We start from the raw sequence: 19,011 nt of genomic DNA on the forward strand, positions 1-19,011 counted from the left end.
TCTGACAGTTAAACAAACACCCCAGTGGAACTGTGAGAGGAGGCTGCTTTACCCCTTGTTCCCAACCCGGAGCACTCGGAGCCCTGGGCCATATCTTGCTTTGATCCACTGGATGCCCTGGAGCTGGGGGTCCACCAGGAGGGGCCAGCGCTCGCAGGTGCTCAGGATGGCGGCGTTCTCGGTGGATGTGGGGTCAGCCGGCAGCCCCTCGTTGTGCCACCCTGCCACGGCCGCCTCGTCCGCCAGCATGGCCAGGGGGGCCAGGCACGGGCTCACAGGGATGGGCACCTGGGGGGAGAGGACAGAGGCTTCCAGTGGGTTGTTTCATGGAAAGTTAGCTTAGTTAAAGACCGATAAAGCAGATTTATCTGCATCACCAGCAGTGTGAGCAGGAGGTTGAGCGAGGTCCTTTTCACCACCTACTCCACTTTGATGAGACCCCACCTGCAGAGCTGCCTCTAACTCTGAAGGAATCAACATCAGAAGGATGTGGAGCAGCTGGAGAGAGTCCAAAGGAGGCCATGAAGACACTCCGAGGGCTGGAGCCCCTCTGCTCTGGAGACAGGATGGAGGAGCCGGAGGTGCTTACTTGGAGAAGAGAAGGCTCCAGGGAGACCTGAGAGCCCCTGCCAGGACCTAAAGGGGCTCCAAGAGAGCTGGAGAGGGACCTGGAACAAGGGATGGAGGGACAGAACAAGGAGGAATGGCTTCAAGACAGATGGCGTACTGGGAAGAAATTCTTCCCTATGAGGGTGGGCAGGCCCTGGCACAGGTTGCCCGGAGAGGCATCCCTGGAAGGCGTGTTCAGTGATCTTAAAGGATACTCAGAATGTCCAAGGCCAGGCTGGATGGGGCTTGGAGCAACCTGGGCTAGTGGAAGGTGTCCCTGCCCGTGGCAGGGGTTTGGAATGAGATGTCTTTAGGGTCCCTTCCAACACAAACCATTCTGTGATTCCAGGATTTATCAGTGGTTTCCCATTCTACAGGGTCCTTTTGATCTAGTTTTCTTTCCCCAGTCCTGTTGTGAACAAACACAAACTGTACAAGCAATCCAAGGGTTTTGCCTGCACAGCCCTAAACCAGCCTAAGCCCCACTGGCTCAGATCACACTCCTCCCTGTCCCTGTGACAGCCTGGAAGGACATCACTAAACCCCTCATTAGACAGCTGTTCTGCTGCAAAACAGCATTAGAAGGTCCAGAAATGCTTCTCTGACGGGAAGGCCATTGCTGGGTGTGACAACCAGAGTTACCTGTGCCAGGTGTCTGAGCAGAGTGGGCCTTTCATTTCCTATCAGAATTTCAGGCATATCCTTGAAATCTCTAAGCACAGAGTTGGGTCATTTTTGGAACAATACTGCATGTCTTAACTAAGTTTCTGGTTTAGTATTAAAAAATGCAGAATGAATTTTTTTCCTCTCTCAGCCTTAGGAACTGGCTGATTTTGTCAGCCCTTTGATTTGGCCATCACTGCCCCACTGTGACCTTATTTAAAAGCTTCTTGGCATAATTTCCTGGTGTATGAGAGGAACCTGCTAAAAATTAGCGAAATATTAAATGAGTTTGCAGCACGATGATCTCCATCTGGTCCTAACAGCAAGACATGGATACAACCAGCTGAGAGGCATGGCCAGCACGAACAGAGCTTGTGTCCAGCATGAAAAAAACACCTGGAGCTTTTCCAAGCCTACCAGAGAGCTGGCAGTGAGCTCTGCCTGCTCCAAGTAATTCCTTCTCCGTGCAAGTCCCTCCTTCCAGGCCATCTCTGATGGCTGGTCAGAACTGCAGAGCATCATCCTGGGCTCCAGCCTTGGGATTTTTTTTCTCTGGACATGAAGGAATCCAGACAACTTCACGGAGCAAGGACACCACATCTGCCCCACAGAGGCGTAAATTACATGTGGTTACATCCTGCCCCTTAACCCAGCTCAGCAGGGACACAGGGCTGCCCCTCACTGGAGAGATCCCCTCCCTTGGGCATCCTTGGGGGCACCACAATTTATGGCCACATTAATCCCAGGAACAGCAGCTTTTCAGAGGAATCAGGACTCACGTTGAGCTGGTGCAGGTATGGTTTCCAGATGCCCTCCAGGAGGTCCTGGCGGTATTTCCTGGTGAAGTAGCCCAGGTAGGACACGAAGGCCGTGATCAGCAGGACATCCCCACACAAGGTGCTCTGCTGCTCCTTGAAGGCCTTCACAGCCTCCGCCCATCTCACGTTCTCAGAGGCCAGTCCCCCAACCTGCAAAAGCCCAAATCAAATTAAACATTCGTAGAACCATGGAATGTTTGGGGTTGGAAGGGTGAAGGCTCATCTCATTCCACCCACTCCCACAGGCAGGGACACCTTCCACCAGCCCAGGTTGCTCCAAGCCCTGTCCAACCTGGCCTTGGACACTTCCAGGGATGGGGCAGCCACAGCTTCTCTGGGTAACCTGTGCCAGGGCCTCCCCACCCTCACAGGGAAGAATTCCTTCCTAATATTCAACCTAATCCTTCCCTGTCAGTTAAAAACCATTTCTGCAAACCTATTTTAATGGAAAAAAAATGACACTGTTTAGGCAAAATAGCCTGTGAGACTGGGGCAGGAGGGAGGGAAGTGTTAAGATGGATGATCCTCTCAGGCACAGGGTGTGACTCTTGGGGATGATCCTGTGCAGGGCTGAGGGTTGGATTCAGTGATCCTTGTGGGTCCCTCCCAACTCAGCACATTCTGTGACTCTGCTCTTCGTGTTCAAGAGCAACTGGTGATTTTTCCCCTCATGACTGAGCCAAAGCTGCCGTGGATACCAACTAAACTTTTGGCATCTACAGCACCCCATGGGCAGCAGATACACAGTTCAGCTGTGCTTCCTGTAAAAAAGTATGTCCTCTGACGTGCTGCCTGAACTTTTCAATTGATAAAACCTGTTGGTCCAGTGGAAAACCAGTGGGATGATCCTGCTGGCACCAGCTTCTCCACACCACTCAGGATTCCAAGCCCTCGGTACCCCTCTGCTGTCTCCTTTGAAGAGCTTTAGCCTCTTCAGTAATTCCTCCCTCAGAAGCAGCCTTTTGATTTGCCTTGCAATCTTTATCTGTACAGAATGATGCAATCTTTATTATCCAGTTTCTTTTATTGTTCCTGTCTCTGCACCATTTCCATTCTCCTCCAGCCTTTGAGGTGCAGCAGAGGGGGCGGTGGGAATGCTGCACATTCAAGATTTATTTAGAATGTATTCATACAGAGATGGGGATTTTTCTCTGTTTTGTTCTCTCTTCTTTTCCTAATAAACCCTAACATCCAATTCCAGATTGGTTTGGGGTTTGGTGAGGGTTTTTTGCCTCTGGGAGCACAGAGCTCACACACTCACAGAACTCTTAACTCCAGCCTTTCATTCCTGACTGATAATAACCAACTCAGCACCACTTGCAGGGCATGTGAAGTAAAACTAGATTTTTTCCAATATACATTACATTGATCCACCTGGTGTTTCATATCTGCATCACTTGGGATCATTTTTACAATTCTTTATAGACTGTCTACATCATCACTGTGAAACCATGCACCCACACACCAGCTCATCCCGCTCGACTATGATTCAGAGGATCACAGAATTCAGAATGGTTTGGGTTGGAAGGGACCTTAAACCATCTCATTCCACCCCCTGCCATGGGCAGGGACACCTTCCACCAGCCCAGGTTGCTCCAAGCCCCGTCCAACCTGGCCTTGGACACTTCCAGGGCTGGGGCAGCCACAGCTTCTCTGGGCAACCAGAGTGGTGAACCCAAGAACTAACAGACAACTGCAATAAGAACTCTGATGGCCTTTCTGCCTTGCCAAAGCTGCCCCTTTGAATCAGGGAAAACTGTCCCTTGGGCAGTCTGGCTCCTCCCAGGAACAGAAAGAGCAGTCTCAGGTTTCCTGCGCCCAATTCGATCTCGGAGCTGTTCCTAAACCTGCCCCAGCTGAGCTGCTCTGTCATGAACATGAACCACCACCCTCCTCACAGAGCTGCAGAGGATCCCCAGTGTCTTTTGCTGATCTCAGACTGTGTGCTCCTGGTTAAGAGATGAACAATCTGCTGCAAATCCCTAGTTATGTCTGCAACTTGTATCACTGAATTTCAGCCCATTCCTGTGGGTCCATATTGAGACAATCCAGGTATTTCACCCACAGCAGTGCTTCTCTTTATCTGAGGGAATTCCCATTTTTATGTTCTCAGTCTTATAAGGTTGTCTTACCTTGTAAATCCACAATCCTTACAGTGGAGCATATGAAGGCTGGAAAATAGCAGGGAACAGGCAGCACAGCCCATACCTGCCCTGGTCCTGCTCTGTCCTGGGCATTTTCTGGAGTCCACCTAAAGCTGGACAGCCCCTGCTCTCAGCCCACATATCAGTCCTTACCTTATCCTGCTTGTTGAAAAAGAAGCAAAACACTACTTTTCAGCTATGGGTTAATTTTAAGGATCATACCTAAATTACCCTTAATCTCAACTACAATTACAGTGCAGAGTCCAGTTCTTCCATCCTTCCTTTGTAGTTTTTATAGATGAAGTATCTAAAGTTCTTCCCTCCAGTCTCCTTGAGGTCAACTCCCATACTACTCCCAGAACATCTCTAAGACCAAGAAGTCTTTATTGATCTAATTTTTCTAATTCTTGTAGACTGACTACATGCTCCTAATTAATTCCTTCATGTTACTTTTTATCCACTTAGGTCCTACAGGTCTTTTCTCCTCCTTTGCTTGAATCTCACCCTACTGCCAGTTTTAATACGTTCCAGACATCCCAGATGTCTTCCACCTCAGATCCTAGAAGTCATTGGAATTCTTTTAATTTAACAAGCAGCAAATTAAAAGCTACTCATGGGAGTCCCTTTAGCCTTTGCTAATGAGGGATAGTGAACACCCACTGCCCACTCACCTTCGGCAGAGCAGTCATGACTTTGGAGGCTTCTCTCACATCCATCCCCTCTACACCTTTTCCAGAGCGAAGAGTCCCAACCTATTTCCTCTCTTCTCACACTGAAGTGGTTCTATACTTGGCTGGAGCTTTTCTAAGTTGCCCCCACCCTCCTGAGATGGGGTAACCCCTTGCTCAGATATGTGGGATGGAGGCACTGACAACCTGATACAATGATGTTTAACTTCTGCTTCCCAAGGTTTTTTTCTACCAATTACTAATATTCAGTTTGTCTTTCTTCCTCCAGTCAAGTGCCACGTTGCTGTTCCTGAGAACTCATTTCAACCACTCCAAGAGCTCTTCAGTGAGTGATAATGGTGCAATTAGGCCCCATCCATGTAACTGCATGATTACAGTTTGTTTTCCCTGCACACGTTATTTTGCATTTGTCATCACTAAATGTCATATGCTGCATTAGCAGCACCCACTCACAAACTCCATCACCAGCCAGCCTCCCTCTCTGATGCACAGATCCCTGCTCCCTGTCTGCTGGATCCTGAAGCATCTTCCTTAGGTCAGCTGGAGTTCAGGAGATGCCAATCTGGCACTGCCAGGGCTGGGATTGCCTTCATCCCCCAGGTTCATTTGTTATTCCTAAGCATCATTCTCTGTTCAGTTCTATTCTTCATACAACCTCAAATGTGTTTATTTCAAAGTCTGGGAACTCATTTCTGCCCACAACCACACAGGTGCCACATCCTGAATGTCAAATGAACTGCACACCAGTGAGGGCTGTCAAGAGCTATTCCTGGATCAAAGCCAGGACGCCACAGGAGATGGTGTGCAGTGCACAGCAGGAAGTTGGGATGCAGGTAGTTCCTTGCCTACTCTGCAAAATGATGAATTTCTGACACTATAGAATCATGGCATCGTTAAGGTTCCACCCAGTTCCCAGGTCATGAGGTGAGGAAGAGATGGAACCAGGATGTTCTGGTATGTGGTGTCATAGAATGGTTTGGGTTGGAAGGGGTCTTAAAGACCACCTAATTCCACCCCCTGCTGTGGACAGGGACACCTTCCACCAGCCCAGGTTGCTCCAAGCCCTGTCCAACCTGTTTTTGGACACTTGCAGGGATAGGGCAGCCACAGCTTCTCTGGGCAACCTGTGCCAGGGCCTCACAGGGAAAAATTCCTTCCATATTGAACCTAAATTTGCCCTCTTTTAGTTTGTACTCACTACCCCTCGTCCTGTCACTCCAGTTATCAATTAACAGCCCCCCTCCAGCTTCCCTGTAGCCCCTTCAGATCCTGGAAGGTGCTGTCTCCACACAACCTTCTCATCTCCAGGCTGAACAGCCCCAGCTCTTCCAGCCTGTCAAATTTGGAAAGCTTCATGAATCTGTGTGTCTGGTGTAGTGGAAGGTGTCTCTGCCCGTGGCAGAGGATTGGAATAAGATGATCTATAAAGTCCCCTCCAGCCCAACCCATTCTGTGAGTCTGTGAGTCCATCAAGGTTTCCAGGTGCTCTGTACACCTCGGGTGTCTCCAGCTGCAGCTGCACCTGCTGGCCCCACAGGCTGCATCACTGCCCAGTAACCTGCAGTTCCCACCCCAGAGCTGCAGCAGGAGCTGTGTGGGACTGCAGTGCCCAGGGGTGCCCTCAGAGAGGTCTGAACCACCCCCTGCACCCTCCCTGCAGGCACAGAGAGTCAGGGAGGTCAAACCACAGGCTGGCTGGGGTTCAGTGTGCTGGGGACGAGCCGGGGCCAGCAGAACCAGCTGCTGGAACCATCTGCTCCCCTCACCCCCAGGGCAGAGCTCAGCACAGAGCAGGCTCCTGAAGCTCCAACCCCCTGCTTGGAGAAGAAACTGGCTCCAGGTTAACAGCCAAAGGTGCAGAGGCCAAAACACAAAGCACTGAGGTGTGAGCTGGGGCTCCAGCTGATGGGGCAGTGAGGGCAGCAGACATCGCCTCCCAGGCTCTGACATCTCCTCAGTCTTGCTCTGCAGAGCATGGGGCCTGCAGACACCACAGCCTGGGTGTCTGGGTAACAGGGACAGGTGCTGCTTTTAGAGAGCTTTTCACTCTCATTTTTCTCATTTCAAAACCTGCAGAGCTGCAAGTTCTCACCTTTGTTTTCATAATACAATTTTCGAGCCGTACAGTTTTGGCCCCTCTATACTTGATGACACATTGAAAGCAGAAAACAGGAGGTGAGAGCTGTGAAGAGAGCAGAGCCAGTCCCTTTAACGAGCTGAGCTGCTCTGATGGATGAAAAAAGCCAGTGCAAAAGCATTTTCATTACTGGAACATGCTGCAGTGAGGGAAATGTATTCCCAACAGAGGAGGGGATGGAACGTGCTGTGTGCCCGTGGTCATCTCAGCTCCTGGCCCCTCCCTTGGGTGCCAGCAGAGCTGGGTTTGGGACACTCACCAGCCTGTTGGCCAGGGCGATGGTTCTCGCTGTGGCTGCAGCCTCCTGCTGGCACTTGAGCTTGTCTGAAGTGGCCTCCTCAAACTGGGCCCTGAGCCTGCCCAGGTTCTGGTCGAGGCGCTGCACGGGAAACACAGAGAAAGCAACAGCACGGCTTGAACAGCACAGGGAGGGTGTGGAGCCACCAAGACACGCTGGGAGGGCGGGAGCACCTCTGCCATGGGGAAAGGCTGGGAGAGCGGGGGGTGTTTAGTCTGCAGAAGAGAAGGCTCTGGAAGGAAGTTAGAGACCTGTCCAGTGCCTAAAGGTACTCCAAGAGAGCTGGAGAGGAACTTGATGCAAGCGCCTGGAAGAACAGCACAAGGAGCAGTCGCTTCAGATTGAAAGAGAACAGGTTTAGATTGGGTATTAGAAGGAAATTCTTCCCTGGGAGGGTGGGGAGACCCAGAGAAGCTGTGGCTGCCCCATCCCTGGAAGTGTCCAAGCCAGGTTGGACGGGGCTTGGAGCGACCTGGGCTGGTGGAAGGTGTCCCTGCCCATGGCAGGGGGTGGAAGGAGATGAACTGTAAGGTCCCTTCCAACCCAAACCATTCCAGGATCCTGTGACACTCAGGCAAACAGAGCTGCCTGGCCTGTGGCAGGACTGGCCAAGCCCAGCTCACCCACCCTGGCTGGCACCAGGAGCCAGCACAGAGCAGGGCTGGGCTGTGCTCCTCATGTAACACACCCTCAGCACAAGGCAGAGGCAAAGGACACCCAAAACTAAGTTATTTGGGGCTCTGCCCTGCTGTGAATTTAAACTGGATAAGGCAGGGGGTCCTTGTGGCCAAGCCCCCAGGACAGTGCTATGGCTGAGCAGTGAGCAGGCAGCTGAGGAAATCAAATCTGATCTATCCTGATGCTGCAGCCTCTTGATCTCAGAGCAGTCCTTGAGGCTCTGCTGCGTCCCCAAGTTGTGCTTAAATCCCCAAAGGACTCCTGGAGTGGCTGGAGGCGCAGCTAAACCACGTCCAAGCCATCCCCTCACCCTGTTTTGAGAAGGGAATATCACAGGGAAGGCAATAAAATTGTGCTGCTCTAAAAGTTGCCAAAACCTGTGCCAGGAGCCCCTAGAGAGGTGGGATCACCTCCCATGAAGGTCAATGCATGGAGCTTCAGGGCTGGGAAGGGGGAGAAAAGGGGCCAAAGCACCTGGAGAAAAAGCTGAAGAGCCCTTTGCTTGGACAGAGCTGTTCACACTCTGATCTAAAGCAAATCAACAGCTCCCACGAGCACTTGGAGCATTTCAGTTCTGATAAGAGAAGTAATAATTGATTTTATCTGCACCCAGTGCAGACTGCTTAAGGCTAAACTGCTTGTAAATCACTTTAACACTGAGGTACACACTAGAAACAAACCTGAAAATGAAAAAGGATTATATTAGGGATCTCTGCAGCCATCCTGGATACTGGAAAAAAACAAAGCAGTCTCTCCTTGACCTGCCTTGGAACTAATAACACAAAAAGTTTCTGTCCCTGTATGCAAATGGAGGCATGTGCCTACAAAGCCTCATATAGATCAAATCCCATTGTTCAAGCACAATCTGATAATTAAGTATAGAATATATACATATATCTGGTCCGAAGAACAGGCCAGACCTGCAGGACCCCACCAGACACACTCCAGAGTGACACACAAATACAGCTGTGAACACACTCCTGGCTTCTACCTCACCCTCCCCAGGGCCACAGCATCTTACTTGCCAAGCAGGCCAAGGAGAGGCAAAGGTATTTAGTGTTTCAGACAATCAGAACAGTCTCATTTATTACTAAAAATGGGTATGTAACATCTTGGGGCCCAGCTGTGAGCAGGTATGAATCAGCCCCACAGCAGTGAAGCTGCCCAAGATATCCCAGCTTGATAAGCAGGGATGTACCTCCACATCCATCCCACGCTGAGCAGCATCACTACCCATCTGCAGAGGGGAAAATGCACCTAAACCAGGCAGTTTTGTAAGTGCATGCCGGAGAGGTACCAGTAATCTCCCCAAAGATTGCAATTTGCTTTAACAAAATCCCACTCCTTTAAAAAAAAAAAAAAAAAGAAAAGAAAAAAAGAAAAGCCCAGGCATTAAAAGCTTTTGAAAAGAGAGGCATAAAGGGATGAAAAAAGTTCCCCAGCACTGTATTGCACATCTGAAGTGGGAGAATTAGACACTAAAGCCCTCCAAATCCATCCCTGCTCCAGGTGCCTCCTTTCATCTGCAGCAGGAAGGGGTGACTGGAGAGCCCTGCACTGGGTTTCTGTATTTCTAGGTAAAAAGTGCAGTAAGCATTTTAAGAATAATAAGCCCTCAGAAACATCAAAAGAGTGACGTGTTTTCTGAGAGGAAGATGTGCCTGTGGAAAATATGAGTGCAGGGACCTGCCTGGGACCCCTCCCCAGCTGCAGTTCCAGCCATGGAGGGGATCCCACTCCCAAAGAGGGATCCCAGAGCCAAAGCAGCCCAAAACCAGGCAGGTTCTGGAGGAGCTCGTTCCCACATTCTGTTCTTAGCAGGTATCAGCCTGGAGGGACCACAGAGAAAAGCAGCATAAAACAGGATGTATTTTAATATAGAGATGATTTTCTGAAGGCCTGAAGTCACACTGTGTGGAAATGCACTTTTAATCACACTGGAATTTCTTCTATTCAGAGAATTTTTATTTATTTGTTAAGTAGTAAAATCCCAAATAAGGTACAAGATGTGCTGCCAGGGAGCTGTGCAGGGACAATTGAGGCTCCTACCAGAGCAGTTGTGATCCTGCAAAACCTGCCCATCCCCAAGGCCTGAGCACAGGGCCAGCCCAGCTCTGAATCAGCCTCCAGTCCCTCTGCCCTGTACACACACTGAGTATACACTGGGTTGAGAGAAGGAGCTTCCTGAGGATCCATAAGAAGAGGTAAATTAAATTACAAAAATTAGGTGGCAGTAATAAGAGTTCATAACTAACCTTCCTCTTCAGGGGCAAGGTTGGAGAATAACAGGAGGAATTTAGAAAGCAGTCATATCCTATAATACAGTTAGAGAATCCCAGAATGGTTTGGGTGGAAAGAGAACTTAAAGCCCATCTCATTCCATCCCCTGCCATGGGCAGGGACACCTTCTTCTATCCCAGGTTGCTCCAAGCCCCATCCATCCTGGTCTTGGACACTTCCAGGGATGGGACAGCCACAGCTTCTCTGGGCAACCTGTGCCAGGTGTGGTTTCAGCAGAGTGGAGCAGAGGGGCAGAATCCCCCCCTCACCCTGCTTCCCACTCTTCCTGTGCTGCAGCCCAGGACACAGCTGGATTTCTGGGCTTTCACTGAAACAAAAGGGATAGAAAACCCTACAAAGGCCCAAACCTTTGGATCCCCAACCTGCCCTTAAAAAACCCACAAATGCAGAGAAGCAGCCTCCCCCAAAGCTGGGGATTTCTCCCCAGGCAGTGACGGGTCCCACCACAGGGCACTTACTGCAATTTTGGCCTTGATGGTGCTCAGCTTGTCCTGGGCTGCTGCCAGCTCAGTGTTGGCCCTGCTCAGGGCCTGCCTCTTGGGCTGCACCTCAGAGAAGACGCCGTGGAAGCGCACGATGTTCACCACCCAGGAGCACAGCCCGGCCGCTGCCGCCGACTTGGTGGCCACGAACTCGGGGTTGAACTTGGGGTCTTGTAAATAAGGCTGGAGGGCTTTGAGGCAGTTCTCGTGGATGTTCTCCTTGTTGAACTTGATCAGGGAGTCCAGGAAGCCATCCACCCTGGCCATGGCCACTTTGGCTGCTTTCCAGCTCCTGTCCTTGGGGATCTTCCCTCCTGGGGCCGTCAGCACCATCACGGCTGCGGTGACGTTGCTGACGGCGGAAGGGGGGGACCCAAAGGATCTCAGCTCTGTCAGATTGGTCTGGAGAGGGGAAAACCAGGTTGTTAGATGAAAATGAATGGGCTTGCTTTCCACTCTGCACTAATGGAGTCAGGCTCCCGAGCCATCAGTCTGACAAATTGGGCTCCTCTCAGCCCCCACAGCGCTGCCTTTAGATCCCTGCTCTGCATCTTCCCAGCACTCCTGCTCCACTCCCTGCATCCAGCTCCTGACATCCCACCTGGCACCAGCTCAGCACACTGCTCCTCCCCACACTCCCACCCCTTCCCCGCTGCCTGGGGGAGCTGGAGGTTTCCTGCCCTCTCAAGTGACTGGGATAAGGAAGAAAGAAATGTTTCCAAATAATAACCTCTAAAAATAGCCCCCAGCCCCTCTAGAACAGCCTTCAGAGCTTCCCTTCACGTTCCCTCCTCCCCAGGCTGAGATGATGATGCCAAAACACCAGATCCACTGGGTCCCATGTCCTGCCATCCTCAGGGCCCAGGCAATGCAGCTACTGAGAAAGAGCCCAGGCACCCTCACAGGGCAAGCAGCCAAACTGCACTGGAGGAGCTGAAAGGGCATTTTTGTCTCTAAACCCTGATTTCTCACATTTTCAAACTCACTATCACATCTGGGTGTGCATTTTTTTTCATTTTGCAGGTGCTCTGCACTCCATCTCTCACAACCCATCCTGGTCCATAGAATAACTACCTTAATTATCTTACAGTATATACTTAAATGAGATAATTTTAATATATTTTTATATATATAAAAAACTATTTCATTTATGTGTATACTTACCTCTCCATAATATAGCCTCTCAATTTGCCTCAGTCACTCTCACTGCCACCAACCTCTGCAAAAGGCATTAACACTAAAGCAGGGGCAGAGGGGCTGCAGAGGGTCCCCCTAGCACATCCAAAGCTGGGCTGACCCAGCCCAGGGTCACTTCTTGGCTCACATGGGAAAAAAAAGGAACAGGAAAGTTTAAACTGTAAGGAACAGAATGAGAGTTAACCCTGCCAAAGGCTGAGCCTGGCCAGCTCTCCTGAGAGCAGCGTGGGTACAGAGGGTTCTGAGGGCACCAAAGGGAACTATTTAAAGCATCTGAAAGATAATCCTCCCACCACAAACAAAGGAGCAGAATCAAGCTGGGTTCAAGTTGCAGCCCATGAGGAGAGAACACTCATGGTGTGACCCCTTCACTTAGTCCCACACATCAAGAGAAGTGCAAACACCTGAGGGAACAGCCTGGAGCTGTCAGGGCAGGCTCAGGTCGGATCTCAGCAAAAGGTTCTTCCCCCAGAGGGTGGTTGGCACTGAACAGGCTCCCCAGGGCAGTGGGCACAGCCCCAAGGCTGCCAGAGCTGCAGGAGGGTTTGGATGATCCTCTGGGGCACAGGGGGTGACTCTTGGGGATGGGCCTGTGCAGGGCCAGGAGTTGGACTGGATGATGCTTGTGGGTCCCTTCCAGCTCAGCATATTCCATGACTCTGTGCTCCTTCCCCTGGATTAGTGCAAAGGCACCTGCTCTCCCTTCCTCTCCACACACTCTGCACAGGACACACATCCCTATGGCCATGGCTGCTCTTCTTTTGCACTGGCAGGTGACAGTGTCACAGGACTGTCCACAAATCCACATCCTCACTGAGCTCCCTGGTAACTGACTAGATATATATATATATATATATATAGATAGATAGATAGATAGATATAACTAGATTCTCCTCACCAGCTTTGCTCACTGTTTGCCCTGTTAATGTTGCATATAACTGTGCTGTCCAAGTAAGATGACAGATAACTGGGGAGAAACTATATATACACACATAAACATTACTGGTTATTCATGTCAGAGAGCAGGTCAGGCTCTCTGATGCATTTCCAATTAGCAGGTAAAGGGGCCCACGGTTTCCAGTGCTCTGCTGCTGCTGCTTTACAGGTCCCTGGAGAGAACCCCAGCATCTCCCCATCTTTGTCTAATGAGATACACCACAGCTCCAGCACAAAACCAAAACCAGTGGAGAGACAAACACCTTCCTTTTGTACAGTCCTTTCCCTTCCATGAACCACAGCCAAAGCAAAACCCAAAATCCCATCTTTCCCGAGATCTAATCCAATAGAACCCCCATTTTGGATGGCTCAGAGTCACTTTCCTGCCTTCCAGCAGGGCTGTGACTGAGCCATGGTTTGAAGGAGGACTGAGCCATTCCTTGCTGTGATCGTGGCAATAATAACCCCGAATTTTTCAGCTCGTGGATTTTCCCTGGGCCTTGTGTGCAGTGGGAGTTTGGTGCTCCAGGATGCTGCAAGAACTGCAGATCAAAAGAAATTGCAGGTGTGTGTCTGTTGGGCTCCAAATGGGAACCCCTGGAGCACCAAAAGTCTTTCCTAAACCAGTCAGTTGGTCTCCTGCAATCAGAGCAGCCCTTATTTCCTGGTTATACATTTCCCCAGTGGCACCTTCCTTTGGACTGGTTCTGTCTGCTCCTTTCCATGGAGATGAGTAAAGGGGAACACAGTGCAGGGGGGACACTGGATCCCCCTGGGAATCCTCACCTTACCTTGTTGAGGGTGTTGAGAGCAGCCTGGGCAGCTGCCAGGGCCGGCTCAGCCTTGGCCAGGTCCTCCTCACAGTCCTTCTGCTTCTGCTGCACCTCCTGGGTGATCAGTGCCACCTTCCTCTCCTCCTCGTCGGCCACCGCCTTTTTCCTGCTCACCTTCTCCGTCTCCACCCCCACCACCTCGATCAGCTTGTCAGCATCCTCACTCTTCTGCTTCAGCTCCACCTCCTGGGCTGCCAGCTTGGCCTTCAGCTCATCCACCTGGGGGGAAGACACACGTGGGAGTGGGAGCAGGGACAGTCCCCAGCCAGGAGTGGGACCCATGGGCAGGGAGGGCCTGTCTGTGAGGCAGTGCCCTGGGAAGCAACATTTCCAGCTGTGGACAGGACACTCCTGCTCTCCTTTGCTCCAGGTTGCAGAGCCCACACATGGTGCACACACCAAGCCCCCTGGCAGTGTGTGCAGTGAGGAGCCCTGTGAGGAACCCAGCTGGGGAGGTCCCAGCACCAGCAGGATGCACTGCTTAGGGAATTGTCCCACCCCTGTTCCCTGCCTCTGCTGGGAGACTGGACAGAGGGACTAAGGCAACACTGGACACTGCTTTGAGCAGGACCCAGTGGGAAGCAGGAGGAAGCATATTTCAGATATTCTTGGGATGATCTTTGTACAGGCCAGGAGCCCCATCATGGAGCAGGCTCTTGCAGGAAGCTTCTGTCATTGTAAAACCAAATACAGCAGCTTTGAACATGAGCTCTGATGTCACATCCCCCCTGCCTGGAGGTGTGCAGGTGCTGTGGGCAAGTGTTTTGTTGGAGAGATGACATGGGATAAAATTCTAGAACCAAAGAATCTCCTGAGTGGGAAGGGACCCACAAATATCATCAAAGTCCAATTCCTGGCCCTGCACAGACACCCCAGCAATCCCACCCTGTCCCTGAGAGCGTTGTCCAAACCCTCCTGCAGCTCTGGCAGCCTTGGGGCTGTGCCCACTGCCCTGGGGAGCCTGTTCAGTGCCAACCACCCTCTGAGGGAAGAACCTTTTGCTGAGATCCACCCTGAGCCTGCCCGGACACAGCTCCAGCCATTCCCTTGGGTCCTGTCATTGGTCACCAGAGACAAGAAATCAGTGCCTGCCCCTCCGTTTTTTGTTTCGTTTCTGACCCTGACACCAGCAGGACCGAGCACATGGTGGTTTTGAGGAAGACCTGTGCACCAGGAACCACAGAGTCATAGAATCACAGAATGGTTTGGGTTGGAAAGGCATTAAAGCTCATCCAGTTCGACCCCTGCCATGGGCAGGGACACCTTCCAGCAACCCAGGTTGCTCCAAGCCCCGTCCAACCTGGCCTTGGACACTTCCAGGGATGGGGCAGCCACAGCTGCTCTGGCCAACCTGTGCCAGGGCCTGCCCACCCTCATGAGGAAAAACTTCTTTCTAACATAATTTTTCACCCAGAAAGATTCCAACTGGGATCTGCTAACAGGTCCAGCTCCAAGGCTCGAGGGGCTTTGAATGTGATGTCAGATGAGCCTGGGGAGATGTCCCATTGAGCTGGTCCCCAAGAGGCACAGCTGTGGTGGCAGTTCCTCACACACTGCTCCACAGAGCAGCTGCTCCCTCCCAGGAGCCCTATCCAGTTCCAGGCTGAGGTGTTTGCATGGTGGGGAGGTCACACAGGCTCCCACTTTGCACACAGAAATTCTCTTTCTAAAATCTCCCATTGCAGTGAAATTCCCGAGGCTCTGGGCAGACCACGCAGGTTTTCACGTTCCTTATCTCAGGCTCCTAAAGGATCACTAAGAGGTCCTGGGGCACATATTTACCTACACAGAAATGTCCCCTAGAAGGGAAGCCAGACCCTTGTTTTTGGTGTGACACATTTTGACACCAGAAGGGAGAGCACACATTGCAGTCTCCAAACTGCAGCTGTTGATGCTCGGCATCGGCCTCACATGGAGAGCAGTTTCTCAGGAGTCTCTGCATGCCCTTCATCCATCACCATCCCCTGCTGCTGGCACTGTGGGGCTGCTTTCACCAGGACAAAGGCAGGGCTGTAAATCCAGGCTCACAGGAGCGCTTAATCCCCTCATTTGACAAAGTCGAGGCAGCTCCTTGTTCAGCTCTGGCTCTTGGGGGATTGCAGGGAATTGAAGGGGGCTTTGCTGATGGCAGATACAGCCTGTGACCTTCTGCCCAAAGCCCAGCCTTTGTGTGCAGGATAGACACACAAACAGCAGCTTCAGGGTTTTACATGACCAGGACAAAACAAGCAGGGGATTAAAATCCCCGGGCACTCAACAGCTTTACAAAGCCAGCTCAGCACAGCCCCGGGGAACAGAGAGTGCCCTGCCAAGCACAGGCAGTGATGGAAGGGGAAATCACTGGCTACAGCACTGTCAGCATTTTAAAAATGCAGGAAGGTTGGGGAAGGACTATTTACAAGGGCCTGCAGTGATGGGACATGGCTTCAGACTGAAAGAGGGGAAATTTAGGTTAAATATACAGAAAAAATTCTTCCCTGTGAGGGTGGGCAGGGCCTGGCACAGGTTGCCCAGAGGAGCTGTGGCTGCCCCATCCCTGGAAGTGTCCAAGGCCAGGTTGGACAGGGCTTGGAGCAACCTGGGCTTGTGGAAGGTGTCCCTGTCCATGGAAGGTGGTTGGAATGGGATGATCCTTAAGGTCCTTCCAAACACAGCCATGCTGCGGTTCTGTGATTCTGTGATTTTAGGAGAAACCTGTGAGCAGCTTCCTGAGTGCAGAACAATCTGATGAACAATTATTAACGTGAGGTGGAAAGGGAAAGAGCAAAGCAAACCAGAGGTTCAAGGGTAATGTGCAGTGACTTCAGCAGGGGAGGGAAGGGAGAAGCACTTGCCTACCACCAGCACAGCATGAGAAAAGTTATTAAAGAACAGAAAACCTGGAGGGCAGGCTCCCAGGAGACTCATTTTATCTGATTGTCCCTGCCTGGTTTCAAGAACACAAAATATATCACAAAGGTCAGCGATTAATTGATAGCACAAGCCAGACTCAAATCTGGAATGGAGTGATGCAATATTAACCAAAGGCATCCTCAGAATTACTCAGCAGTGGGCTCTGATCTGAGTGCTGACCTCTCCATGGCAAACAGCACTCTGAAAAACAAATGACTCATCCCACACATCTTCCCAATCCATTACGTCCTAATAGGAAGGAGGCTTCTGCTTTTCTGAGTGCTGAGGACACTGCTGTCTGCAGGGAGAGAGGGCTGTAAGCTGATGGAAAGTGTTTCTGTAGAAGCAACAACATAAAGATGAAAAAATCTCAGAAGAAAAAAAAAATTTGGGGGAGAGAAGAGTTAAAGGAGGTAGAGAAGTTAATTTGAAACTGGAACAGCCAAGTCAAAAAGTACCCGCAGCTCTTGGCACAACAGCCCCTCGTGCTGAGGCCACAGTGCCCAGCCTATAGAAACACAAACTCATCACTAATTGTCATGCCATCCAAGCTACAGGACTCTGGAGAACGGTGCTGGTGAGCACCAGTGCTCAGGCCCCAGGCACAACCGGGCCATACCCAGCTATCAAAACCCTCCTCTCCCCAGTGGATCAATCCAAGCACCAGCAGCACATCTGGAGATGACACACCTGAGGGAGAGAGACTTGTCGTTTCCTCAGCCCCAAGACTGAGCATTTCCATGGGTGAATGTAAAGTTCAGGCTTTTAAATCCATATTCAAGATGGAACATACTGGCATGATTTCCAGTAGTGCTGAATATCCACGCTCTGGTTTCAAATCAGCAGCAGTTTGACTATTGCGCACATCTGATAATTAAAGGTGTTTAATTTTAGGCCCCCATTGCTAATTTTAGATTCAAATTTGACATATTTGTCCTCACTGCTCTGCATCTTAATCAACTTCCCCATCAGGCACCTCTCTCCCCAAGCCTCACTCCGCCAGACACAAACTTTGTGCTCTTTCACCCTTCCTGCAAGAGCAAAATCTCCCAGACCCCCAGTGCTGTGGCTTCCCACCCTTCCCACTGCCTCCCCAGTTCTCCCCCACTGTCTCAGCACCTGCTGGGTGGCTCCTCAGAGAACCCTGCCAACACAGCACCCACTGAGGAGAGGCCTGAAGAACACCCACTACAGGGACTTGTTCTCAGAAGATGAGGTTCATATCAGTTGATCCCAATAAAAAAGATCATCTTGTTCTCTGTTGGGGAATCATCAACAACAGCAGCACCTCACAGGTCAGCAGAGCTACGGCCTCCATGGGTGAGGGGTGTGTGCAGGGAGGGCACCTTCTCGTTGCCCAGGTGGATGCCACTGGTGTCACTGGTGCAACCCCAGATGAACAGACAGACCGGGAATGAGAGGCTGGAGAGCAGTGCTGGGGAAGGGCCCTGGGGGTGCTGGTGGTGCCAGTTGTCCCTGAGTCAGCAGTGCCCTGGTAGCCAGGAGGGACATCCCTGTCCTGGGGGCAGCAGGGAGGGGATTGTCCCGCTCTGCTCTGCCCTGGGGCAGCCTCACCTCAATGATGGGCCCTGAAGTTCTGTCAGGGGAGGTTTAGATTTGATATTACACATAATCACAGAATATTCTGAGTTAGAAAGGACCCCCAGGGATCAGCGAATCTTGCTCTTAAGTGAATGACCCATACAGTGGATTAAATCTATGACTTTGGCATTAATAACAGCAAGTTTTAACCAAAGGTTCTTCCCCCAGAGGCTGGTTGGGCACTGAACAGGCTCCCCAGGGCAGTGGGCACAGCCCCAAGGCTGCCAGAGCTGCAGGAGGGTTTGGATGATCCTCTGGGGCACAGGGGGTGACTCTTGGGGATGGGCCTGTGCAGGGCCAGGGCTTGGACTGGATAATCCTTGTGGGTCCCTCCCAACTCAGCAGATTCTGTGACTCTGTGAGATGCTAAAACCTGCAAAGGGGACGTGGCACGTGGTCCCTCCTCCCGTGTCCTCACAAACCTGTCCTGCACCATAAGAAAAGCAACTGTTTGAAGTGAGATGGAGATGTCAGCGCTGAGAGGCACCAGCACAGCCCATCCATCACCCTCCAGGCAGGCCTGTGTCCCATGGAGTGTGACAGACATGATTTATGCCCCCAGCACTATCCAGAGCAGATATATGGAATGGAATGGACAGCCAGTCCTTCATTCACATCAACCCCTGCTTCCCTTCAGACGAGCTTCAGGAGAGGCGCATTTACCACTGCAGAAGTTTGGAATGTTTACCACTTGTAAGAGCTAATAGAATATGAAATAGAGAGAAAAACAGG

At 51.2% G+C, this 19,011-nt stretch overlaps 1 protein-coding gene across 1 annotated transcript in view; it reads right to left on the reverse strand.

Annotated features, from left to right (window-relative positions):
• DNAH9 (dynein axonemal heavy chain 9) overlaps positions 1 to 19,011 on the reverse strand; it is a 142,090-nt gene that overhangs the window by 83,583 nt on the left and 39,496 nt on the right. The window contains exons 22-26 of the mRNA XM_050319515.1: positions 13,744 to 14,004; positions 10,796 to 11,221; positions 7,320 to 7,439; positions 2,052 to 2,240; positions 53 to 288 (exon numbers count right to left, since the gene is read on the reverse strand). Of these exons, the coding sequence (XP_050175472.1) occupies positions 53 to 288; positions 2,052 to 2,240; positions 7,320 to 7,439; positions 10,796 to 11,221; positions 13,744 to 14,004 (1,232 nt within the window). The remainder of the gene's footprint in view (positions 1 to 52; positions 289 to 2,051; positions 2,241 to 7,319; positions 7,440 to 10,795; positions 11,222 to 13,743; positions 14,005 to 19,011) is intronic.

The sequence above is a fragment of the Myiozetetes cayanensis genome, unplaced genomic scaffold, assembly GCF_022539395.1.
Source record: "Myiozetetes cayanensis isolate MyiCay16 unplaced genomic scaffold, myiCay2020 scf22, whole genome shotgun sequence".
NCBI lineage: Eukaryota > Metazoa > Chordata > Aves > Passeriformes > Tyrannidae > Myiozetetes > Myiozetetes cayanensis.